The sequence below is a fragment of the Ranitomeya variabilis genome, chromosome 7 (assembly GCF_051348905.1).
Source record: "Ranitomeya variabilis isolate aRanVar5 chromosome 7, aRanVar5.hap1, whole genome shotgun sequence".
Lineage (NCBI taxonomy): Eukaryota > Metazoa > Chordata > Amphibia > Anura > Dendrobatidae > Ranitomeya > Ranitomeya variabilis.
Window position 1 is genome coordinate 13871292 of NC_135238.1, and position 27395 is coordinate 13898686.

At 44.2% G+C, this 27395-nt stretch overlaps 2 protein-coding genes across 2 annotated transcripts in view; both read left to right on the top strand.

Moving 5' to 3' along the window:
* The window catches only part of CCDC78 (coiled-coil domain containing 78), a 139509-nt gene that overhangs the window by 33946 nt on the left and 78168 nt on the right, over positions 1 to 27395 (top strand). The gene's annotated exons all lie outside the window — the stretch shown is intronic.
* LOC143786160 (E3 ubiquitin-protein ligase TRIM11-like) lies at positions 2445 to 23641 on the top strand. The gene is made up of 2 exons (XM_077275449.1): positions 2445 to 2548; positions 20278 to 23641. Exons 1-2 carry the CDS (start codon positions 2445 to 2447, stop codon positions 21779 to 21781), a joined length of 1608 nt encoding a protein of 535 aa, XP_077131564.1. The 3' UTR covers positions 21782 to 23641.

The window sequence follows — 27395 nt, forward strand, 5'->3', positions numbered from 1 at the left end:
TAAAAGTTAAAAAAACAAACAGTACATGCTCACCTGCGCGTCCCCCAGCCTCTGCATCCTGACGCTGACTGAGCTCCGGCCCTAACAGCAGAGCGGTGACGTCACCGCTGTTGCTTTCACTTTCAGTTTAGGGCCGGCGCTTTAGTGTCAGGAAGCAGAGGCTGGGGGACGCGCAGGTGAGCATGTACTGTTTGTTTTTTTAACTTTTACGCTGGTAACCAGGGTAAACATCGGGTTACTAAGCGCGGCCCTGCGCTTAGTAACCCGATGTTTACCCTGGTTACCAGTGTAAAATATCGCTGGTATCGTCGCTTTTGCTGTCAAACACGGCGATACACGGCGACCTAGCGACCAAATAATGTGCAGACCTTCTAGCAGCGACCAGCAATTTCACAGCGGGATCCAGATCGCTGCTGCGTGTCAAATACAGCGATATCGCCATCCAGGTCGCTGCAACGTCACGGATTGCTGGCGATATCGCCTAGTGTGACGGTACCTTTAGTATCACAAATAAACATTTACATCCGGGTACCTTACAGATTACATCTTCTCTGGAGTTGTCTCTTTTTATCTTCCTCTTGTATAGATGCTATGATGACTTTTCACAGCCACAGACCTCACTCTTCTCCGGTCTTTTGCAGCACATCCCGACACAGTGCCCTTCAAAAATAATACTGTCCTCTGCATTAAAATATCTGTTCATTTTATGACCTAAATAAGCCTTTTATGGTATATGGTCTCCACACTGTCTACCATTATCAGCTGTAACCGCCACACCATCTGCCCCTATGTACCACGGCCTGCACCATGGCTGTACCCTCTCTAATTATCCGTTACACTTTCTCCACACTGTGCCTCCACCATGCTAACCCCTCTCCATATTGTGCCTGCTTTTCACGCTGTTCCCTCTCCATATCCATTCTGTGCCCTTTTCACACTATGCCTTGATGCTGCCCTCTACAAACTGTAACCACTCCTCACACTGTCCCCTACACAGTGTGATGGTAACGACAGCCGCCCATATGGTATGACTTCCACAATAACCTCCCATTGTATAGTATAGTCAGCACCACAGCCTCCCATATGTAGTATAATGTCCACCACAGAACCTCCAAAATAGTATGATGTCCAAAACAGCCCCCATGTATACTGTGATGACCCCCACTGCATCCCATATAGTATTATGGCCCACAAACAACACCCCAAACAGTGTGATATTCACCACAGCCCCTTATCCAGTATGGTCAGCACAGCCCCTGGTATAATGACCTCCACAGTCCCATATACAGTAGGGTCACCACAGCTCTTCATATACTTTGCTGTCTCCCCGCATAGCCCCTCATTTCATGGCCTGAAAGCACAGCCCCTAATTTTATGCTCCCTTGCACAGCCCCTAATTTTATTCGCTATGAGCACAGCCTCTCAATTTATTCCCCCCTTGCACAGCCCCTCATTTTGTTCCCCACTACACAGTAATATAAGAATTAAAAAAAAAAAAAAGCTTGTACTCACCTAATTCAGGCTCCCGTCCACAGTCTCCTTTTCTATGCAGTGCAGCAGTGGGCGCTGGATGGCGTAATGACATGACTCGATCACGCCATCCAGCGTTACTTGGATGTGCCTTTTCCAACAAGGTGCAGGCTGAAAATGGCCTGTGTCTTCCTGGAGATCCCAGCGGATGCAGGGACGATTACAGCTCCTCTGCTCCTGTCCCGGGCAGCACTGACATCAATTATATTAGTGTCTGAGAGGGAGCGACTGAGTGACCCCGGCAGTCACTGTGCTGAATGTCTGCGGCCGGAGGAAGGCATAGGGCGGCCGCAGGCTTTCAGCAATTTTTTTTTTCAACGTGCGCCCCCCCTGGGTAGGCAGGAGGTCGTTCCTTAGGCGGGTGCCTACCCTGCCTATTTCTTGTCCCGACCCTGGTGCTCAGTAATGGGTACAACTTAGTCTCGACCTCCATCAGGACATGGTGCCCCCCAAAAGTTTTGATAAATTACTGCAATACTGGAACTTTGCAATTTGACTGTTTCTCAATAGGAAGTAGGAAATGTTATAAGCTTCCACTTTGTCCTTCTGGTGCAATGTGTGTGTGATGTTATTAACCCAGCTAGCGATGACACCTTCCCCCCCCCCCCCAATATAAATGAGAAGACTATTATAGGTCACCAATAGGCTACATGATAATACAAAAGTTCAAGGCTGAAGGCCGAGCCCCTCCACACCGACCATAGACCTGCTCGGTGACTTGTAATATTCTCATACTTTACTAGGATGCCTTATTAGCTTTACTTCATGCAGCAGCTCTGCATTGTGAGGTTCCCTGTATAGTGTGACTGTCACTTCCAGAAGTGTAGGGGTTAATCTGACTTCAGAATCTCTGCCCTTTCTCCTTCCTGTATGAAATAACTTTTATCTTTTGGTTTCTGTTCTTTCCCACTACAATGGCGTCTGCTGACCTGAGGGACGAGCTGAACTGCTCCATCTGCCTGAGCCTCTATACAGATCCCGTATCCCTGAGATGTGGACACAACTTCACCACCCCCGGGTTAGCCCCCCCTTATTGAGAATTTGGGTAAAAAATGATTCCATTCGTTAGATCTTTGTTAGATCCGGTTTGATCAACCAAAATTAACGTTAGATCTCCCCTACAAAATTAGATATTTACGATCTATTTCAGGGGGGGCTAACCCGTAGCTAACCCCCCCTACTTTGAAATTTGCCGTTTTTTGGATGGATTCTAATAGATATTCGTTAGATCCGGTTTGATCAGCAAAAATTAACGTTAGATCTCCTTTCCTTCCCGAGATATTGGGGGTGTCAGGTGGGGGGTTAGCTACGGGTTAGCCCCCCCTACTTTGAAATTTGCCGTTTTTTGGATGGATTCTAATAGATATTCGTTAGATCCGGTTTGATCAGCAAAAATTAACGTTAGATCTCCTTTCCTTCCCGAGATATTGGGGGTGTCAGGTGGGGGGTTAGCTACGGGTTAGCCCCCCCTACTTTGAAATTTGCCGTTTTTTGGATGGATTCTAATAGATATTCGTTAGATCCGGTTTGATCAGCAAAAATTAACGTTAGATCTCCTTTCCTTCCCGAGATATTGGGGATGTCAGGTGGGGGGTTAGCTACGGGTTACCCCCCCCTACTTTGAAATTTGCCATTTTTTGGATGGATTCTAATAGATATTCGTTAGATCCGGTTTGATCAGCAAAAATTAACGTTAGATCTCCTTTCCTTCCCGAGATATTGGGGGCGTCAGGTGGGGGGTTAGCTACGGGTTAGCCCCCCCTACTTTGAAATTTGCCGTTTTTTGGATGGATTCTAATAGATATTCGTTAGATCCGGTTTGATCAGCAAAAATTAACGATAGATCTCCTTTCCTTCCCGAGATATTGGGGGCGTCAGGTGGGGGGTTAGCTACGGGTTAGCCCCCCCTACTTTGAAAGTTGCTGTTTTTTGGATGGATTCTAATAGATATTCGTTAGATCCGGTTTGATCAGCAAAAATTAACGTTAGATCTCCTTTCCTTCCCGAGATATTGGGGGCGTCAGGTGGGGGGTTAGCTACGGGTTAGCCCCCCCCTACTTTGAAAGTTGCCGTTTTTTGGATGGATTCTAATAGATATTCGTTAGATCCGGTTTGATCAGCAAAAATTAACGTTAGATCTCCTTTCCTTCCCGAGATATTGGGGGTGTCAGGTGGGGGGTTAGCTACGGGTTAGCCCCCCCTACTTTGAAATTTGCCATTTTTGGGATGGATTCTCATAGATATTCGTTAGATCCGGTTTGATCAGCAAAAATTAACGTTAGATCTCCTTTCCTTCCCGAGATATTGGGGGTGTCAGGTGGGGGGTTAGCTACGGGTTAGCCCCCCCTACTTTGAAATTTGCCGTTTTTTGGATGGATTCTCATAGATATTCGTTAGATCCGGTTTGATCAGCAAAAATTAACGATAGATCTCCTTTCCTTCCCGAGATATTGGGGGCGTCAGGTGGGGGGTTAGCTACGGGTTAGCCCCCCCTACTTTGAAAGTTGCTGTTTTTTGGATGGATTCTAATAGATATTCGTTAGATCCGGTTTGATCAGCAAAAATTAACGTTAGATCTCCTTTCCTTCCCGAGATATTGGGGGCGTCAGGTGGGGGGTTAGCTACGGGTTAGCCCCCCCCTACTTTGAAAGTTGCCGTTTTTTGGATGGATTCTAATAGATATTCGTTAGATCCGGTTTGATCAGCAAAAATTAACGTTAGATCTCCTTTCCTTCCCGAGATATTGGGGGTGTCAGGTGGGGGGTTAGCTACGGGTTAGCCCCCCTACTTTGAAATTTGCCATTTTTGGGATGGATTCTCATAGATATTCGTTAGATCCGGTTTGATCAGCAAAAATTAACTTTAGATCTCCTTTCCTTCCCGAGATATTGGGGTGTCAGGTGGGTGGTTAGCTACGGGTTAGCCCCCCCTACTTTGAAATTTGCCATTTTTTGGATGGATTCTCATAGATATTCGTTAGATCCGGTTTGATCAGCAAAAATTAACGTTAGATCTCCTTTCCTTCCCGAGATATTGGGGGCGTCAGGTGGGGGGTTAGCTACGGGTTAGCCCCCCCTACTTTGAAATTTGCCGTTTTTTGGATGGATTCTAATAGATATTCGTTAGATCCGGTTTGATCAGCAAAAATTAACGTTAGATCTCCTTTCCTTCCCGAGATATTGGGGGTGTCAGGTGGGGGTTTAGCTACGGGTTACCCCCCCCTACTTTGAAATTTGCCATTTTTTGGATGGATTCTAATAGATATTCGTTAGATCCGGTTTGATCAGCAAAAATTAACGTTAGATCGCCTTTCCTTCCCGAGATATTGGGGGCGTCAGGTGGGGGGTTAGCTACGGGTTAGCCCCCCCTACTTTGAAATTTGCCGTTTTTTGGATGGATTCTAATAGATATTCGTTAGATCCGGTTTGATCAGCAAAAATTAACGTTAGATCTCCTTTCCTTCCCGAGATATTGGGGGTGTCAGGTGGGGGGGTTAGCTACGGGTTAGGCCCCCCCTACTTTTAAATTTGCCGTTTTTTTGATGGATTCTCATAGATATTCGTTAGATCCGGTTTGATCAGCAAAAATTAATGTTAGACCTCCTTTCCTTCCCGAGATATTGGGGGTGTCAGGTGGGGGGTTAGCTACTGGTTAGCCCCCCCCCCCACTTTGAAATTTGCTGTTTTTTGGATGGATTCTAATAGATATTCGTTAGATCCGGTTTGATCAGCAAAAATTAACGTTAGATCTCCTTTCCTTCCCGAGATATTGGGGGTGTCAGGTGGGGGGTTAGCTACGGGTTACCCCCCCCCCCCCCCACTTTGAAATTTGCCGTTTTTTGGATGGATTCTAATAGATATTCGTTAGATCCGGTTTGATCAGCAAAAATTAACGTTAGATCTCCTTTCCTTCCCGAGATATTGGGGGTGTCAGGTGGGGGGGTTAGCTACGGGTTAGCCCCCCCTACTTTGAAATTTGCTGTTTTTAGGATGGATTGTAATAGATATTCGTTAGATCCAGTTTGATCAGCAAAAATTAACGTTAGATCTCCTTTCCTTCCCGAGATATTGGGGGTGTGAGGTGGGGAGTTAGCTACGGGTTAGCCCCCCCCCCCCCTACTTTGAAATTTGCCGTTTTTTGGATGGATTCTAATAGATATTCATTAGATCCGTTTGAGCAGCGGTCTGAGGTGTAGATGGAGAAGAGGAGGGGTCCAAGGACAGAGCATTCGGGGAAGACCAACAGAGAGAGAGTGAAGTGAGGATTTGGTGAGTGAGTGGTACAATCTGAAAGTTCGGTCAGTGAGTCATTGTCGCCCCCCGTGATGCCTACAGGCCCGCCTCTCCACAATTATCGCAGCACACTGCTCCCCTTCCCCACCGCGACACATCCTGATGCTGCCCACAACTGGCCCCTGCCGAAGTCGCCGCTGCTCAAACAGATCTAACGAATATCTATCAGAATCCATTAAAAAAACCAGCAAATGTCGGGGGGTAAAAAGTAGGGGGGTAACCCGTAGCTAACCCCCCACCTGACACCCCCAATATCTCAGGAACGGCAGGAGATCTAACGTTAATTTTTGCTGATCAAACCGGATCTAATGAATATCTATCAGAATTTAGAAGAAAAAATGCAAATTTCAAAGTAGGGGGGCTTGTTTTTTGCGTAGCAAGTTGTATTTTTCCTTGACACCACTTTGGGGTGCATATAATGTTTTGTATAACTTTTATTTATTTTTTAGGAGAGGGAAAATTAAAAAAAAAATAATTACGCTAATGTTTTTTGAGTTTTATTTTTAGTTAATTTCCCGTGCGTTAAAAATAACAGAATTACTTTATTCTCCGGGTCAGGTCGGACACACCAATACCAAATTTATGTAATTTTATTTTTTTTTACTACTTTTAAAAAGTAAAACCGTTTTTTTTAAATAATAAGAGAGGATTTTGCCTCGCCGCATGCGCAGCCCCGTAGCGCTTTTATTAGTCTGACTACAGAGCTGTTGGATGCCTCATTTTTTGCTGGAAGAGCTGTAGTTTTTATTCGGACCATTTTGGGGTATATCCGATTTGTTTATCGCGTTTTATGACTTTTTGACTCAAACAGAGAAAAAAAATAGAAATTATGGCTTTTTTTATTTTTTTGTGGCGTTTACCGTGTAGAATAAATATTAAAATATTTAATTTTGGGGGGTTGTGATCCCAGCTGACAGTAGGACAGCTGGGATCCTGCGATTGCCGACGGGGCTAGCTGGGGCTGCCATTCCCGCGCCCGACATGAAAACTCTATGTCGGAGGAATAAGGCCCGACTAGCCTCGTCGGCAAAAGTCAATGGCCGGTCATCAAGGGGTTAAAAATGCCTGTACATAGACTAAACAAAAACTCATGTGGTCTCATTTTTAATCAATTTAATTATCAGAAAAATAAATCTTACTTATTAGTACAGTGAAAAACACAAGTAAAAGTAATACCTTACAGAAATAGATATTTAACAATGGAAACCTGAAAGTTTAGGACTGCAAATCCCTGTAATATAAATAGAACACATATATTTTAACATCTAGACGGAGTTCCTGAGTTATCGGTGTTTGACTTATACAAAAAACAGAGAAAATTACTAATGTGACTAGATATAAATGTATTCAAATGTTTAATATCATAGCATACCAATAATAATTTACAATAAATATTCACGAAAGATGTAGGCTGTATCTAAAGAATAGAAGGACTGAAAATTCCCATGAGTGCAAAGTAACTCAAACAAAAGAAAGAAGAACACCATAAGACCCCAACACCGGGGTGTTACTGTTTTTCTTCTTCTTTCCTTTGTTTGAGTTATTTGGCACTCATGGGAATTTTCAGTACTTCTATTCTTTAGATACAGCCTACATCTTTCGTGAATATTTATTGTAAATTATTATTGGTATTCTATGATATTAAACATATTTGAATAAATTTATCTCCATTTCCCTTATAGTTTTTATCCACTCATACAAAAACCCTACTTAGGAATGGAAAACAGTCTTTGGATAGAAAGAAGTGCGTGGCGGTCAGAACGCTCCGAGGCTGGCTTTAGCTCCTAGTAGATGCTGTAGCTGTGCTCAGCCTGTGAGGAGCTGATTCAAGCAAAAGTCTTTGTTTTGTTGTATTCAGCCTCTTCTTTTTGACAGAGGAGCTGAATGAAACCCCCCTGACCCCCAGCCTTAGCTTTACAAGAAGTGTTTTAAAGAATAGCTTAACTTTCAAACCAGTTTAACTCAATTGGCTTCCCCACCCTCATTATAACTTACCTTAAGGTACCGTTACACTAAACGACTTACCAACGATCACAACCAGCGATCGTGATCGTTGGTAAGTCGTTGTGTGGTCGCTGGGGAGCTGTCACACAGACAGCTCTCTCCAGCGACCAACGATCAGGGGAAAGACTTCGGCATTGTTGAACCTTCTTCAACGATGCCAAAGTCCCCAGGTAACCAGGGTAAACATCGGGCTACTAAGCGCAGGGCCGCACTTATTAACCCGATATTTACCCTGGTTACCATTGTAAAAGTAAAAAAAGAAACACTATATACTCACATTCTGAGTCTGTCACGTCCCCCGGCATTCACGCGCTGCTGCCGAGAGCTTTTCTGCACTGCACGCCATAAAGCAGAGCACAGCGGTGACGTCACCGCTGTGCTCTGCTTTACGGCCGGCGCTGACAGTCATTGCAGGGAAGCTGATGGCGGAGGACGTGACAGACATCGGGATGTGTGTATGTAGTGTTTTTTTTTTTTTTTTACTTTTACAAAGGTAACCAGGGTAAATATCCGGTTACTAAGCGTGGCCCTGCACTTAGTAACCCGATGTTTACCCTGGTTACAAGTGAACACATCGCTGGATCGGCGTCACACATGCCGATCAAGCGATGACAGCGGGTGATCAGCGATGAAATAAAGGTCCTGATTATTCCCTACGACCAACGATCTCCCAGCAGGGGCCTGATCGTTGGTCGCTGTGACACATAACGAGATCGTTAGCGGGATCGTTGCTACGTCACCAAAAAGCGTGACGTTGCAACGATATCGTTAACAAAATAGTTATGTGTGAAGGTACCTTTAGTCCTGCCAGTTTTGTGTTCCTACACTGTGGTATCAGCCATGGTTCTTGCCATTTACACCCACTCTGTCTACCTGACATCCACCCAATATTTTCTCTGGCAAGTGTCTACATGTGTAGTCACCCAAGATAGCATCAGCCCCAATCGGAGGCTTCCTTTCCTCTGAAATCTGATTAGCAATAAGGAAAGGAAGGCTCTGATCACTTCTGGTGCAATCTTGGGTGACTGACTACATATGTAGTCACCAGCAAGATGAAATATCTGGTGGACATTGGGGAGACAGTGCAATGCAGCGGCCAGTTGCGCTGTACTGCTGCAGGACTAAGTAAAGTCATAACAACAAGGCCCGAGGAGACAATAGAGGTAAACTTGCTTAAAAGTTTAGCTACTCTTTAAAGAGCGACTGTCTTTACTCATTTGTTATACCTGTAAACAGGAAAAGCTACATTTTAACATATATTACAACTTCTGCATTTCCACATAATTTATTTGGGTCTACGTTTTTTACAGAGTAGCTCATGTCGTCGTAAACTTCCCAACAACTGTCCTTTCTTCTACAATAAGAAATGTAATGGTTTCCTTGAACATGCATTATAATGGCTCCTAATGTATAACGTATATCTGATATGATCACTTGAGTGGGGAATTCAGAGATCCGTTGCTTTATCGGTAAACCAACACGTGGCTCTATTATAAGATGTGGTCCTGGTTTGTAGATAATCGTAGTACGTTGGCTGCAGTTGGGTGTACATGGTTTATTAATGACCTTAGATGAAATTTGCATAGCATGCTCAAAACCATGTTTTACATCATTAGTGTTGATTGGCCAAAAGATATTGCATCGTTCTTTGTTGTTTTTACATGTGACATTTTGACATGTAGATATTTCTGTTGAACTGGGGATGTCTTTTAAAAACACTTCTACTGTATGGCCAATGTAATCTTCTGCATCCAAACTCGTAATTCCACCTACAAGTGTGTGGCTTGTGTAATTTTCCAGTATCAACTGAGCTCTCTTTCTGTACATGTTTTGATTTGCTCCAAATTCCACAAAATACTTAACAACACCCAAAAATGGGTTTTTAGAGTTAATTATGAAGTTTCTGTATGAGTCATAATCAACAAACATGGTTGACAAACTATGCAGCAGAGAGTCAAATGGACATGTATTATTGACCTTATACACGTTATTATTTATATTAATGGTGTTCAAGAGATTCCCATTGCGCAGGATACCTAAAACTTTTCGTGTACAAGGATCATCAATTATTTGACATATATTTGGATACGGCGTTAAATATGTTGGTCTCTTCTTGAAAGGTATATTCAGTGGGGAAAGTAAATCCTTGGACTTCAATGATTTATCACCTTCATTTTGTGCTATGGGAGCATGTACAATTTTCAATTGAGAGTTGGTTTTACCCCGCCAACATTCTTCTTCCCTAAGCTCTACCACACTCTGTTCTGTGTTCCTACTTTCTAAAACACTTGTTTCTTTCGTAGATTGTTGAAGAGGCAGGAGAGTGTCTGTCAGTTTCTTTATGTTTTCACTAACCACTTCTTTTTCATTACTTTTTTCCTGCTGCCTATGTTTGTCTATGGCAGATTCATCGATGACCTCTTCCTTTTGCAATGTTACTAAACTGTTACTTTCTGTGACATGTACAGCAGCTGCTATTTTTGAGCGCCCACACAGAGCACTTAAATGTAATGCAACAAATTTGTCAACTCGCATTGGAGTTTGAATATGCTGAAGAATGGAGTTCTTCAAAAGGCCAAAATCTCCCTCAACTGATGCAGAAGAGGCTGTTTTATTTGGTGATTTAAAAACTGGTTGCATCACAGATGTCCAAATAGGAAAATACTTCAGAAGCTGAACTAGTTTATGAGAAAAATCTGGACAGAAGTAAGGGTTTGGCTGTTCCCCCTGTTCTAGACTTGCAGTTTCTGCTTCTTGCACAATGTCATTTAGCCAACCTGACAGTGGCTCACTATAGTTCTTTTCATTTTCATCACTGAGTATTTCAGTCTCCTGACAATTCTCCATATACTCATCAATAATTCTCAAGTTCCCAGTCTCGATGCAATGGCAAAGGTATGCCTTTGATGTTTTATATTTTGATGTTTCACGATCACTGACATTACCTGTTGTCTCAGATACACAAAGAATAAAGGTACTGAGAACAAGTTGTTTAAGAATGTCAAATGATTCACACTTGACCAGAAGTCCAACACATCGTATATAGAACTTCCTCACAAGTTTTGCATTTTTTGGAAAGCACTTCCACCGACATACAGTTTTAATCAGGTGGGCAACATCTCCTCGTATATAGCATTTCGGTTTTTCACTTCTATTGCCAAGTAAGAGGAACAAGCAAGTCCTCAAGTATGTGTTAAGGCTACAGTCATTTAGAGCTCGTGACAATGCACCAAGTAATGCATGAGAAAAGTCACAGACACATTCTTTAGGCAATTTCTGTACATCCTTTATCCATTTTTCCAGCCAAAAAGTTATAGTTGGAGTATCTTGAGTTTCACTCAACATTTGAGATACACTCATTTGTGTATTCTCAAAGTTAATAACAATCTCATATAAAAAAATATGAGCAGACAATTTTTTTTCTCGTTTTATTTTGCATACCAAACTCCCTGTGGCATCTACTTGAATGCGAGGGAAGCAATGCTTTGAACAATACTTCTTAAAAATATATATTTGTTCCTTTGACCAATAATGAACAAAAAAAACCATCATATGAGATAGTATGAATATCTCCTGCATACTTATGAGTACTCTTCATCTGAGACAGTGATAAAACTGGATCTTTCAACTTTGGTGTACCAAACATCCTATCCATAGCTTCTTGCCTAGCATCTTGACAAATTCTTAGTGATGGTATGGTTGGTGGTTCCTTTTCTCCAAATGCTATTTCGGAATCAATTGTTTCTCGTCTCCAATTGGAGGGTAAAGTTTTTAACATTTCTTCTCCAAGTTTCCTTCTCTTCTCACCTCTCAACTGATTTTTTTTGGAATGTGGTATGGGTCTTGTGTCAGGGGCTCGAACATGAAGAATTAAAGGGTTTCCCAGATCAGGTTCCTCTTCTGCAGAAATATGCACTGCTGCTTTGCACTCTGTGCAATGCCCATCTGCAGTTAAGAACTTTCTTGCTTTGTCTTCACCCATACGAACTTTGTTCCTCCTAAAGGAGAAGGCACATGGGAGTCCATGCTGTTTATAAAGAACCTCTGTTATAATAGAAGTCCATGCGTGTTTTTTGAGCACCCTGCGCCTCTTTTTGCTGTCACCCTCATTATAGAACACTGTTTTGGGCTTGATCTCTAAGTATTGGTCATAAGGGATTAATACATGCCATAGAAGTGTTGGTTCTTGTCCCTGTGTGCGCACAAAGCCACCCTCTGAAGAGTGTTCGTCTGAAGAGTTTTCATCAGATGTGCTTGTGTCAGGCCACAACTCCTTAGGTTCTGTATCTTTTGATTGAGGCAAGATGTTATGTTCCATACGTAAGAATGTCTGCAAATCATACCTATTTTGAAATACATAGTCATGTATCTGTTTGGGTTTAAATATAGCCTGGGAAGTTTCTGATTCCTCCATCAAGGAGCTATATTTCTGCAAGGAGGGGTGAGAACATACTTCCCTCCAGATAGGATCAGAGGCTGACTTTAACTTTCCATTAGCATTGAAAATGCCAGGATAAGATTTTAATGTTTTTTTTAATGTCTGACTATCAATAGAGGGTTTTCGTGGCATCTAAAAACAAAAATAGGAAAACAATTAAATGGATAAGCTAGTATGTTTTTTTTTCTTGTCACTATTAAGATATTAAAAGGTATATGTCTAGTTTCAAAAAACATTATTATTGCATGTAACATGGAAAGTGATCCTACTTAATCGCCAATACACCAGGGACATCTCAGTGTTTTGGTTGGAATGTCATTGTAAAGTTGAACTGTCATCAAAAAATGGATTTTGTTAAAAGGGTACCGGAACCTTCTTTTAATTTTTCATTTTTTTTAATTCTGTCATGCTTTGGCTGCTGGCCACAGCATGACAGTAAGGTATGTGCTTTAGTGCTGTGGGACATCTGTCCCCAACGCCGCTGCACTGGTCGGGGGCCCCCCTAACCCGCCGAATCTGGTGAGTGGAAACCTTCAATGAGCTGGTGATGAACCAGGTCATTAGGCATTACACCGCCGCTGAGGCCCGCCCACCCACAGCCATTGAACGGGCCAAGAGCCGACGTCGCATGACGCGGCAGTCTGCTGCATCATGTGATGTTGCAGGGGGCGTGGCCTTCATTCCAGGAAGCGGCCACATCGCAGCCACTCCTGGCCTGCCCCCAGCGCGAGGACCTAGACTCATTTATCATTTTGCCAGATCAGTCAAGCGATTCCTGGCTCTGGCGGTGGGAGGAGGGGTGATGTGGCATTTGCAGCAGCACTGCGGGCTGCAGGAGGCCTGGAGCACAGCTGCAGCTGCACACAGTTTTCTGTCATGCTGTGGCCATCAGCCACAGCATGACAGAATACAGAGTAAAGGTTCAGGTACTCTTTAAGGCTGTGTCCATGCTCACAATTTTTCCCCATCAATGACTGCCATCATGGCAGGAAAAAAAAAGGCGACGTGACGGTCCCATTCACTTTAAATAGGACTATCATTACCTTTTTTTCCCCCACTACTTCACCGTCCCGTCATGTCATCGTAAGACTGGGTGGGAAAGTAGTGGGGAGAAAATGCTGCTCGCAGCATTATTCTTGCCGTCATTCCCTGATGGTCAGAGCACTGCCTGTCGTCTGCCCCTCAGAGAATTAATAAGTTTCAATGCAGTTTCAGGCCGCCGACTATCATTTCTCTGGCATCTCCTCTGGTCCATGAGCTGGAGGTGGTTGGATAGCTGACATCTGGCACACTCTTGTGTACTTGCAATCTGCACATGAGCCTGCATGGAAGTAAACAGTGCCAGCAGGGGAGTTCCTCAAGTATAGTGGATGATGTCGGCCATCTAAACACATAAGCTGGAGGAGGAGACAGATAAGATAATTAGCTGCCTCAGACTGCATGCCTCTGCACACCCATCAGTCTGGGAATGCCTCTTTAATGGGCATCATGCTTCTTCTTATTATTATTATTTATTTATATAGCACCATTAATTCCATGGTGCTGTACATGAGAAAGGGTTATAGATATCACTTACAGTAAACCAGTTTACAGTGACAGACTGGTACAGAGGGGAGAGGACCCTGTCCTTGCGGACTTACATTCTATTCTTTTTCTTTTGTATTTATATATGTTGGTGTGCTTAAAGGGAATCTTCCACCTAATGCTACCCTATGCAGCTGTCAGCAGGCCTGTATTGTCCTGCAGACACACAGAATAATGACACCAGTGGCGCTCCACTCCGAGGTGCCGTCTGGGTGCTGCAGTGCCCGGAACTGAGCGCATGCCAGCTATCTAATAGCACGATTAGGCTGGCCATGTGGTCTGTGGTCACTAGACCCAGCTCTGCTGCCAGTTCTTAGCATTTCAGTGAAGCATTTAACACTTGTGTGAATGACTAATATTCTATATATGAATAAATTGGCCAACACAAATAACGTAATGGAGAAGCTTGAAGTAAAGGACTGGTTTGCAGCTACTTGGCACATTTTCCTATTGTGCACTTATGTGCTTAAGGCTACTTTCACACTAGCATCGGCCCGTCGCAGTGCGTCCGCCCAACGTACTGATGCATACTGTGAAATTGCAGCACAACGGGGGCAGCGGATGCAGTTTTACAACGCATCCGCTGCCCCATTGTGAGCTCCGGGGAGGAGGGGGCAGAGTTCCGGCCACGCACCCGCGGTCGGAAATGGGGGACACGACACACACAAAAAGTTACATGTAATGTTTTTTTGTGCCGACGGTCCGCCAAAACACGACGCAACCGTCGCACGACGGTTGCGACGTGTGTCAATGTGTTGCAATGCGTCGCTAATGTTAGTCTATGGGGAAAATACGCATCCTGAATGACGCATAGCGACGTGCGTCGTACGACGCTAGTGTGAAAGCAGCCTAAAGTGGGATTTAATTTCCTAACACACAGCTCTCTACATCCATTCTCCTGCTGCCATCCATATCTGCATACATTGATCAGCAGATCCATACACACACTCATGCACAGATAAAGATAGGATAGTTACAAACAGTAGATCAGACCTTCCTGCATAGAAATATGCCATACATAGGAAATCAATACCTACCTTCACATTTAGTTAGTGAACACACTTGTATGAGGATGTGTTTCTCTGCCTGCTCTTATGACTGAAGTGAAAATGAGCATCCAAAGAAAGGGTCAAACAGAGGGTGGGATCAAAATCACTCAAAAGTTGATACATTGTGTTGATAAAACTACATGCAAATGTAAAAGGAGCTAAGTTGGTTTTCAAGCCATTGCCCCACCTGGTTTTTCCATATATGGTTTTCAATGGCATCATGCAGTGCTTAGGGAGCTGATAAGCATGTGATCGGCTCCATCATGCTGTGTTCCTCTGTTCCACTGCTATCCCACCTGTTAACTTTCAGGTAACTTTTGATATGTCATAGTGGCATATTAAAGTTTATCTGCTGACTTAAGGTACCGTCACACTCAGCGACGCTGCAGCGATATAGACAACGAGCCGATCGCTGCAGCGTAGCTGTTTAGGTCGCTGTAGAGACGTCAAACACAGCAGCTCCACAACGATGCAGGAGCGATCCTGTGACGTAACGGTGACTCACTTACCGTTCTCACAGGTCGTTAGCTCCATGTAAAACATTGCTGACATCGTTGCTTTTGATGTCAAACACGACGATACACGCCGACCTGACAACCAAATAAAGTTCTGGACTTCTAGCTCCGACCAGCGATATCACAGCAGGATCCAGATCGCTGCTGCGTGTCAAACACAACGAGATCGCTAACCAGGACGCTGCAACGTCACGGATCGATGTCGTTCTCGTTGTAAAGTTGCTGAGTGTGAAGGTACCTTTAAGCTACTTTCACACTAGCATCGGTACGGGGCCGTCGCGCTGCGTCGGCACGACGTACCGACGCATACTGTGGAAGCGCCGCACAACGGGGGCAGCGGATGCAGTTTTTATACGCATCCGCTGCCCCATTGTGGGAGGAGGGGGCGGAGTTCGGAAATGCTGCACACGACACACCAAAAAACGTTTTTTGGTGCCGACGGTGCGACGCAACATGACGCAACCGTCGCACGACGGTTGCGACGTGTGTCAATGCGTCACAATGCGTCACTAATGTTAGTCTATGGGGAAAAAACGCATCCTGCAGACAACTTTGCAGGATGTGTTTTTTCCCCTTAACGATGCATTGCGACGTGCAGTGCACAACGCCAGTGTGAAAGAGGCCTTAGGCTAAGTTCACACTGCTTAAATATGACACCTGTTTTGTCTGAGCCGGAATTAACCCCTTCTTAACTTTTGGATTTTCCGTGTTCGTTTTTCGCTCCCCTCCTTCCCAGAGCCATAACTTTTTTTTATTTTTCCGTCAATATGGCCATGTGAGGGCTTATTTTTTGCGGGACAAGTTGTACTTTTGAACGACATCATTGGTTTTACCATGTCGTGTACTAAAAACGGGAACAAAATTCCAAGTGCAGTGAAATTGCAAAAAAAGTGCAATCCCACACTTGTTTGTTGTTTGGCTTTTTTGGTAGGTTTACTAAATGCTAAAACTGACCTGCCATTGATTCTCCAGGTCAGTACGAGTTCATAGACACCTAACATGACTAGGTTATTTTTTATCTAAGTGGTGAAAAAAAATTCCAAACTTTGCTAAAAAAAAAAAGTGCCATTTTCCGATACACGTAGCGTCTCCATTTTTCATGATCTGGGGTAGGCTGAGGGCTTATTTTTTGTGTGCCGAGCTGGCGTTTTTAATGATACCATTTCAGTGCAGATACGTTCTTTTGATCGCACATTATTGCAGTTTAATGCAATGTCATGGCGACCCAAAAACGTAATTCTGGCGTTTCGAATTTTTTTCTCGCTACGCTGTTTAGCAATCAGGTTAATGCTTTCTTTTATTGATAGATCGGGCGATTCTGAACGCGGCGATACCAAATATGTGTACGTTTGATTTTTTTTTTTTATTGATTTATTTTGAATGGGGCGAAAGGGGGGTGATTTAAACTTTTATATTTTTTTTACTTTTTTCACATTTTTTTTAACTTTTTTTTTTACTTTTGCCATGCTTCAATAGCCTCCATAGGAGGCTAGAAGCTGACACAACTCGATCGCCTCTGCTACATAGCAGCGATCATTAGATCGCTGCTATGCAGCAGAAATGCAGGTGTGCTGTGAGCGCCGACCACAGGGTGGCGCTCACAGCTAGCTGGGATCAGTAACCATAGAGGTCTCAAGGACCTCTATGGTTACTATAAAGAAGCATCGCTGACCCCCGATCATGTGACGGGGGTCAGCGATGCGCTCATTTCCGGCCACCTGGCCGGAAGCGCCGGTTAAATGCCGCTGTCAGCAATTGATAGCGGCATTTAACTAGTTAATAGCGGCGGGTGAATCACGATTTCACCCGCCGCTATTGCGGGTACATGTCAGCTGTTCAAAACAGCTGACATGTCCCGGCTTTGATGCGGGCTCACCGCCGGAGCCTGCATCAAAGCGGGGGTTCTGACCTTGGACGTACTATCCCGTACAAGGTCAGAAAGGGGTTAAACTCTGAATGTGGTATTGCAGGGGCTCCTTGGTGTCTCCTGCTGGTGGGGTGACGTCGCCCCTCCAGTGTCCTATGCCAGGGAAACGCCAGGGAACCACAGACAAGCCCTGCAGTACAAGACCCACAGGTAGCCGACAGCAAGGGAGGCCGTGAGTACCCGTGCCGCTGCAGTGAAGTGGTAGGACGATATGCAGGGGAGCACTGCTCACCGGCATTTCTCTGTTGTGGCAGTGTAAGGATTACCTGAGCTTTCCCGCTGGCAGGGTGACGTCAACCCACCAGCGTTCTGCAGTCTGGGGAAATCCCAGGGAACCCCTTCAGCACCATACATCACATGCTCACATTGGATTACAGATCAGGTACTACCAGGGGTCAAGTTCTGGGAAAAAAGTGTGGGAACTCACCCAAGATTTCCTACTTGCCCCCACTCTGATGAGAGTTACACCAACGTAGTAATAAAATAATACTGCCATACTGTGACTAAATAAAACACCATGCAAAGACCAATATTACCCCCTTACAGTGACCATAGATAGGCAGAAACTAGCTCCACAGGCGCTCTGCAGACCGCACTAGTGATTGTTACCTTTAGGCCTCTTTCACACGATCATATGCGTATTGCGCGCGTTAAAAATACAGCGTTCTCACTGCGTATTTACCGTCGTATTTCACGCAGCCCAGTGATTTGTATTAATGGGCTAATCATGTAATATGCTACAAAATAGAACATGCTGGATTTTTTTTTACACGCATTTGCGTATGCGTGAAAATAACACATGAGAATAAACGCATCGGTTTCAATGGGTACATTTCATCGTGAAATACACATGCGTGAAAAACAGAGTATTACACAACAAATCTAAGATCATGTGAAAGAGGCCTTATATCGAATGGTCACATGCGATGTTTGCTGTTACTGGGGTCATTTGCTTTTCCTATTTCTAGTCCAGACCGCCACAATGAATTTTCCCAGCCGCTACTTGTCTCTGTAGGATTTTGCATTCAGACAGCTACGGGTTAGCCACCTCCCCCAGAAAAAGATTGTAAATATCTCGGGAAGGAAAGGAGATCTAACAATAATTTTTGCTTATCAAACCGGATCTTACGAATATCTATTAGAATCCATCCAAAAAACGGCAAATTTCAAAGTAGGGGGGCTAATCCGAAGCTAACCCCCCACCTGACAACCCCAATATCTCGGGAAGGAAAGGAGATCTAATGTTATTTTTTGCTGATCAAACCAGATCTAACGAATATCTATGAGAATCCATCCAGAAAATGGCAAATTTCAAAGTAGGGGGGGGCTAACCCGTAGCTAACCCCCCACCTGACGCCCCCAATATCTCGGGAAGGAAAGGAGATCTATCGTTAATTTTTGCTGATCAAACCGGATCTAACGAATATCTATTAGAATCCATCCAAAAAACGGCAAATTTCAAAGTAGGGGGGGCTAACCCGTAGCTAACCCCCCACCTGACGCCCCCAATATCTCGGGAAGAAAAGGAGATCTATCGTTAATTTTTGCTGATCAAACCGGATCTAACGAATATCTATTAGAATCCATCCAAAAAACGGCAAATTTCAAAGTAGGGGGGGCTAACCCGTAGCTAACCCCCCACCTGACGCCCCCAATATCTCGGGAAGGAAAGGAGATCTAACGTTAATTTTTGCTGATCAAACCGGATCTAACGAATATCTATTAGAATCCATCCAAAAAATGGCAACTTTCAAAGTAGGGGGGGGTAACCCGTAGCTAACCCCCCACCTGACATCCCCAATATCTCGGGAAGGAAAGGAGATCTAACGTTAATTTTTGCTGATCAAACCGGATCTAACGAATATCTATTAGAATCCATCCAAAAAATGGCAAATTTCAAAGTATGGGGGGCTAACCCGTAGCTAACCCCCCACCTGACACCCCCAATATCTCGGGAAGGAAAGGAGATCTAACGTTAATTTTTGCTGATCAAACCGGATCTAACGAATATCTATTAGAATCCATCCAAAAAACGGCAAATTTCAAAGTAGGGGGGGCTAACCCGTAGCTAACCCCCCACCTGACGCCCCCAATATCTCGGGAAGGAAAGGAGATCTAACGTTAATTTTTGCTGATCAAACCGGATCTAACGAATATCTATTAGAATCCATCCAAAAAACGGCAAATTTCAAAGTAGGGGGGGCTAACCCGTAGCTAACCCCCCACCTGACACCCCCAATATCTCGGGAAGGAAAGGAGATCTAACGTTAATTTTTGCTGATCAAACCGGATCTAACGAATATCTATTAGAATCCATCCAAAAAACGGCAAATTTCAAAGTAGGGGGGGCTAACCCGTAGCTAACCCCCCACCTGACGCCCCCAATATCTCGGGAAGGAAAGGAGATCTAACGTTAATTTTTGCTGATCAAACCGGATCTAACGAATATCTATTAGAATCCATCCAAAAAACGGCAAATTTCAAAGTAGGGGGGGCTAACCCGTAGCTAACCCCCCACCTGACACCCCCAATATCTCGGGAAGGAAAGGAGATCTAACGTTAATTTTTGCTGATCAAACCGGATCTAACGAATATCTATTAGAATCCATCCAAAAAACGGCAAATTTCAAAGTAGGGGGGGCTAACCCGTAGCTAACCCCCCACCTGACGCCCCCAATATCTCGGGAAGGAAAGGAGATCTAACGTTAATTTTTGCTGATCAAACCGGATCTAACGAATATCTATTAGAATCCATCCAAAAAACGGCAAATTTCAAAGTAGGGGGGGTTAGCTACGGGTTAGCCCCCCCTGAAATAGATCGTAAATATCTAATTTTGTAGGGGAGATCTAACGTTAATTTTGGTTGATCAAACCGGATCTAACAAAGATCTAACGAATGGAATCATTTTTTACCCAAATTCTCAATAAGGGGGGGCTAACCCGGGGGTGGTCACAACTTCTGCCGCTCGTGTATTGTGAGTGTGCTGGATGCACAGGAGGCGGCTGGAGGGTATTCCTGTCCTGACTGCAGAGCAGAATATCCGGAGCGTCCGGCCCTGGAGAAGAACCGAAAGCTGAGGAACATAGTGGAGCGTTTCTCATCTACTCAGCCTGGTATGGAGGAGACCAGGATCTTCTGTACTTACTGTACAAAGTATCCTGTCCCGGCTGTGAGAACATGTCTGCATTGTGAGACCTCCATGTGTGAGGAACATCTCACAGCCCATAACAAGTCAGTGAATCATAATCTAACTGAACCTACGGTGTCATTTATGGATCGAAAATGCTCCACACACAATGAGATCCTGAAATATTATTGTCCTATAGATGCCACCTGTATCTGTGTGTCCTGCTGGGTGGCCGGAGACCACAAGGGACATGAAGTTGAGCCACTGGATGTGGCCTCTGAGAAGGCAAAGGAAAAACTGAGACCTGTTATGGAGAAACTAAATTCCAAGAGAGAAGAAACTGAAAAAAGAGTCCAGAATCTGAAGGATTACAGTACACAACAGGGTTATAAATCAGCCGGACTCGGTGACAGAGTCGCTCTCCTGTTTACTGATCTCAGGAAGAAGCTGGATGATCTAGAAAAGAGAATCCAGGGAGAGATTTCCAGACAGAAGGATCAGGTCTTACATTCAGTCTCGGACCTGGTAGAACAGGTGGAGCTTCATGTGAACAAACTGACCAAGGACATTAATCGTCTTGAAGGATTATGTAATATCACTGATCCACTGACCTTTCTACAAGACGTAAACGCCGGTGACATGAGTTCTGAGAGTGGTGATATCATCGGTGATGTAGGACATCCTCCGTGTGTGGATGAAGGCCTAGTCTCGCTGATATTACACAGAGGACTGGGGAACTTTGCTGATGATCTGATTGACATGAAGATAAAGAGACAGTTCTCAGTGATGGATAAATCGGACATATTACTGGATATAGACACGGCCCATAATAACATTATTATATCTGAGGATCTCAGATCTGCTTCTTATTCCGCTGTGTCACAGAACAGACCTGATGGGCCCAAGAGGTTCAGATCCCAGCAGGTGCTAAGTTCTCGCAGCTTCTCCTCCGGGAGACATTACTGGGAGGTGGACGTGAGTGAGGCAGAAAAATGGAATATTGGAGTGGCCGGGGAAAGTCTGGAGAGGAAAGTGAGCGAGAAGGAATCTTATATTGGCTTTAATGAGAAATCCTGGACTGTAATTACTGTGACAAATTTCTTTGCAAGTCATAACAATATTCATAAAAAGCTAGTATCAGATTCTCCTGTGCAGGTTGTGGGCATCTATCTGGATTACGAGGCCGGGCGTCTGTCCTTCTATCAGGTGTGTGACCCCATCAGACACTTACACACCTTCACCGCCTCCTTCTCCGAGCCGCTCTATGCCTCTTTCTGTCTATATAATAATTGTACGATCAGAATCATAAAATAATTACAACAAAATGATGACAAAGCGTGAAGTGAATCTTCGCCTTCTATCATTTACACTTTTAGGTCTAACACTGTCCTGATCGCAGGCCGGGCATGATGGGCTGCATATCAGCGTTACACTCGCAGGCAGTTTGCCATGTCTTTAATTTCAGTAATCAGAGGATCGCACTTCCATGGTACCTGCTGGGACTAAAGGAAAAATGATAACAAATTTTTTTAGGAAAATAAACATTTTAGTCCCCATGATAAGATATTATTTAGCTGCAAGTTACGCCCCCTTAATAATTTTCATCTCTGTGTATGTATTGAATCCTACCTAACTTACCACATAACGTCTGTACTAACCGGAATTACGCAGGATTTATTGTCTGTTGTCAAGATGTTTAGGTTTGCATATGGGCTGTATAAAAAAAATAATTTTTTGTAATCAAGACCTGTTGTAATTTTTTTCCACAAATGTTGCTGTGAAGGTTGAAATAGGCTTTAATCCTTTCACTCCAGATCCTGTTTTCACCTTCGTGACCAGGACAATTTTTTCCAATTCTGACCAGTGTCCCTTTATGAGGTAATGACTCTAGAATGAGTCAACATATGCCAGTGATTCTGAGATTTTTTTTTTATGACATATTATACTTCATGATAGTGTTTAAATTTGTTCGATATGACTTTTAGTTCTGAAAATATCGGCAAAAATGTTGCAAATTTTAAATTTTTACGCCCTAAAACCAGAGAGTTATGTAACACAAAATAGTTAATAAATAAATTTTCCGACATGTCTACTTTACATCAGCACAATTTTTGAAATATATATATATTTTGTTAGGAAGTTAGAAGGATTAAAAGTTAGTCAGCAATTTCTCAGTTTCCAACAAAATTTTCAAAATTATTTTTTAGGGACCACCTCACATTTTAAGTCACTTTGAGGGGTCTACATTCTACATTACAGAAAATACTCAAAAGTGACACCATTCTAAAAACTGCACCCTTCAAACTGCTAAAAAAACCACATTCACAAAGTTTATTAACCTTTCGGGTGCATCACTGGAGCTAAAGCAATGTGTAAGGAAAAAAATAAAGTTTTATAAAAATGTCACTTTAGCCCCACATTTTGCATTTTCACAAAGGTAACAGGAGAAAATGCACCATAACATTTTTTGTGCAATTTCTCCTGAGTACACAAATGCCCCATATATGGTGGAAAACTACTGTTTGGGTGCATGGCAGGGCTCTGAAGGGAAGGAGTGCCATTTGACTTTTTGAATGTAAAATTGGCTGGAACTGAGACACAATGTTGCGTTTGGAGAGTCCCTGAGGTGCCTAAATAGTGGAAACCCCCCATAAGGGACCCATTTTGCAAACTAGACCCCTCAAGGAATTTATCTAGATGTGTAGTGAGCACTTTGAAGCCCCAGGAGCATCACATAATTTTATAACGCTGAGCCGTGGAAATAAAAAATCACATTTTCGCCACAAAAATGTTGTTTTGGCCCCAATTTTTTTATTTTCACAAGAGTAACGGGAGAAAATGGACCAAAAAATTTGTTGTGCAATTTCTATTGAGTACGCCGATTCCTAATGTATGGGGGGAAACTACTGTTTGGGTGAACGACAGGGCTAGGAAAGAGAGTAGTGGCCATGTAACAAACCCTGTAAATAGATGAAACCACAATGACGGCGATGAAGGGAATGTTAATAACTGCAGTCCTTTCATTGTGGGGGGAGGTTTATTTCTCTAATGAAAGTAATGGGAATCCAGGCAAACATCTAAGTGGAGTACATTTCTATCCCAAAGTCATACATTTGTATTTGCCAAGCATCACAGATTGACACCTATTAATGCAGTGGAGATGAGGAACTTTGAGGGAACTTTGCACATGTACAGGGTTTGAGGGGTTTTTTTTATCACACAATCCATGACAAGGACTCAGTGGATTTATTACAAGTAGGATATTTACAATAACATACATTACGGAAACCTAAAGGACAAGGGCACAATTAAAGGGAAAAAGTAATAGGAGAGGGTGGTGTAAGGTGGGAAGTTGGAAGATACCTAACTAGGGCCGCCATCAGGGCATTATTGCCCTTACTGCCGTATGGGGCCCAATGAGCAGAGGGGGCCCGCAGCGGGCCCCTCTGATGTAGAAATTTTTGGGTTGGATAAACTTATCCCTGTGTGTGCTGTGGCCGCTCCCAATAAGACTGAGTATTTTGAGCGCTCAAGGAAGAAAGACTGCACAACATTATTGTGTCAATAACATTCCATCAATACTGATACTTTATTGTACATACATAGTTTTTATGATAGCATATAGAAAGGAGTGGTTAGGGGTGGTTAGGGGTGGTTAGTTAATTACCATATTGTCTAGCTCCTCTGTCATTGGTTATCTAAACATATATGGAATATTGTGATTAATGCTCATATGACTGCTGATTAAGCAACTAGAATTGAGCTCTCTGCATGTAGGACAGAGTTGAGACATCTGACACTGTTGCTCTGCCGTTTCAGCAAGATTCAGCTATATTCTAGGCATTATTTCAGACATCTGACCCAAGTTCCGCTTTTGAGATGGAAAACCCCCATACAATCTGTCTGGCTTATATCAGTTCATTGTCAGCCATTTTAAGCCATTGATTATAATGTATATATTAGCTGTGAGTATATGAGTATATATGATTATAGAGCAGTATACATGCAAGTGAGATCTACATGATATACATATTTCTATCACAAGCCCCCCTTAGATATCACTTGCCCTAATTCTAGCCTCCTGTCCCAAAGCGCTGCAGCTCTTTTGTGCTGTCGGTGAACTGACACAAGCCTAACGCCTGCGCCCCACTCCGTACAGACTTTTCGCAAATGGGCGGTCAGGAGATCTGTCCCTAACGGGGGTTCGTTGCAATCAGTCTCTTAGTCAATAGCATGTGTAGTGAGCGATGTGTAGTCTTTATCAGGTAGGTCATCTATTCGGTCAGGCACGGCATCCACAACATCATACTGGCTTGGGTGTCATCTTCTGGTAGGGGAGCTTTCTTGCAATGCGATGAGTGGATCCAAGTGGGTCTTCCCTCCAGTTTCACAGAGTTTGGTGTCATCAGCAGCACTTGAACAGGACCATCAAGTCTGGGATCGAGTGGTGTTCTTCTTACAAACTTTTTTCACCAACTCCCAGTCTCCTGGCTTCAAGGAGTGCGTATCGGACACTGTATCTGGATCTGGCAATGAAGAAAAAAATCTCTAGAATGGATATTAGCAAGTTTCTTGGTGAGTTCAATTACATAAGCAGACAAAGTATCATATTGCATAATCAGCTGCTGAGGGAAAGGATACCCCTAATCTGGGGCTAGACCCAAACAAAATTTCATATGGTAACAGCTTTTCTGGGCCTCTGGGAGTGTGTGCCTAACACTGAGTAGTGTGATTGGGAGTGTGTAGGCCTAAGTCTGACCCTACTGCTGACTAGATCTCTCGTGTGAGACTTGCTGTGAATGCGGATCCCTGGTCACTCTCTATCACTTCTGGGACCCCATATCTGCATATCTCATCTCTGAGAGTAGCTTCTTTGCAGTAGTCTTTGCTGACTGGTTCCTCACTGGGAAAGCTTCTGGCCATCCTGAGAACATGTCCACGGCCACAAGGGCATATTCGAAACTTCCACTTGGCGGAATTTGGATGTGGTCTATCTGGATCCTCTGGAAGGGGTACAGTGGTCTGGCAAGACGATGTGTGGGAACTTTCTCCATTCTTCCAGGGTTGCATTTGCCGCAGGTCAGACAGCTGCTAGTGCACTTGGCTGTTAGGGTGGAGATTTCTGGAGCGAACCAGTAAGCACCAATCGGATCATTCATCTGTGTCTTTAATCTGTGTGTGGGCCCATGTGCCCACTGGACCACCATAGGGTACATGCTTCGGGGTAAACAGGGTTTGTAGTCCATTGAGTATATCCTTCCTTCTTCATGTGTTACTCACTTTTGCATCCAGCATTCCTTCTTGTCCTTTGGGGCTTCCTCTTGCAGCTTTTTGAGCAGATCCCAGGATGTCATCTTGTCAGGTTTCCTGTCTTCAGCCGTCCTGTAGTAGCCGTCCGGCTCTACGACCTCTTCCACTTGTCCATATTGTCTTCCCTTGACTGCTTCTTTGGCAGCCATATCCGCCATGTTGTTGCCTCGTGCCTCTACTGTGTTTAGTTATCCATGCGCTTTGACTTTTAGTACTGCCACCACTTTTGGAAGTTGAAGTGCGTTCAGCAGGTCCTTAATGGCTCCATGATGCTTCACGGTTGTTCCGCTTGCTGTGATGAAGTCCCTTGCAGCCCAGATGGGTCCGAAGTCGTGTGCTATGCCATGCGAGTACCTCGAATCGGTATACATTTTCTCAGTCTTGTCTTCTGCCATCTGGTAGGCCTTCATCAGCGCTATCAGTTCTGCTTCCTGGGCTGACAGACTGGGCGGCAGACTTCTGGACCACAGGATCTCTTGATTGCTGGTCACTGCACATCCTGTGTGGAATCTTCCTTCATCATCTGCAAATCTGGAGCCATCCACATAGAGGATCAACTCTGGGTTGGTCAGTGGCTCTTCTGCTACCTTGGGTAGTCCTGCTGTTTCCTGTTGCATGATGCTGAAGCAATCATGGTCATCCGTCCGGAGCAAATTCAGATCCCATGCAGACTTTTTATCTGAGGGTCCATATCTGTATCCCCCCTTGGGAGTGGGAGTAGAGTGGACGGGTTGATGACTGTGCATCTGCAGATGGTGACATTGTTGGGCAGGAGTAGAGAGCACTGGAAGCGAAGATGCCTGGCGGTGGAGAGATGTTTTAGCTGGGTTTGGTTGAGGATTGCTGAGATGTCATGCAGAGCCAGGATTTCCAATGGTTTTTTCCACTGATGTCAGTAGTCCTGTCCAGGAGGGCGTGTGCTGCAACTGCTGCTCTCATGCGGGAGGAAGAGGCTCCCCTTGCAACTGGATCCAGGCAAGCTGAAAAGTAGTCCGAAAGTCTCTGCTTTCTCCCCTGAAGCTGCGTCAGGACTCCAGTAGCAAGGCCTTCTTTTCTCATCAAGTAGAGACGGAATGGCTTCTCGTAGTCAGATGGGCCTAGTGCTGGCGCTGAGACTACTGCGCCTTTAACTTCTTGAACGAGCTGAAGGCTGCATCAGTCAGGAGGAACGGGGTCACGCTGACGTATTCACACAGAGGCTGCATTAGGACTGAGGTATCAGGGATCCAGGCTCTGCAATACGAAACTAGACCAAGGAAGGCCTGTAGCACCTTTGGAATTGTTGGAGGAACCATCTTCTCCACTGTGGTCTTCCGGTCATCTGTCAGGTGTTTCGCCTGGTGAGCAATACATTGTCTCTGGAACGTAACTCGCTTCAGACACCACTGGACTTTGTTCTTTGAGATCTTGCAGTGCTGCTCCGCCAGGTAGAGTAGGAGATACAAGGAATGGGCTTTTACACGTGTCAAAGTCAATTGCACAAAGGATTAGATTGTCCATGTATTGTAGCAGGGTTACTTCTGCATGTTCTGCGACCCAGTTGGTGAGGACTGTGGACATTGCTTTGGTGAACTGTGAAGGGCTGTTCTGGGCCCACTGTGGCATCACTGTCCATGTG

Coding starts and splice junctions, on each gene's coding strand:
- LOC143786160 (XM_077275449.1), top strand. CDS start 2,445: ATGGCGTCTGCTGACCTGAGGGACGAGCTGAACTGCTCCATCTGCCTG. Junction 2,549..20,277: donor CACAACTTCACCACCCCCGG/GTTAGCCCCCCC, acceptor AAGGGGGGGCTA/ACCCGGGGGTGGTCACAACT.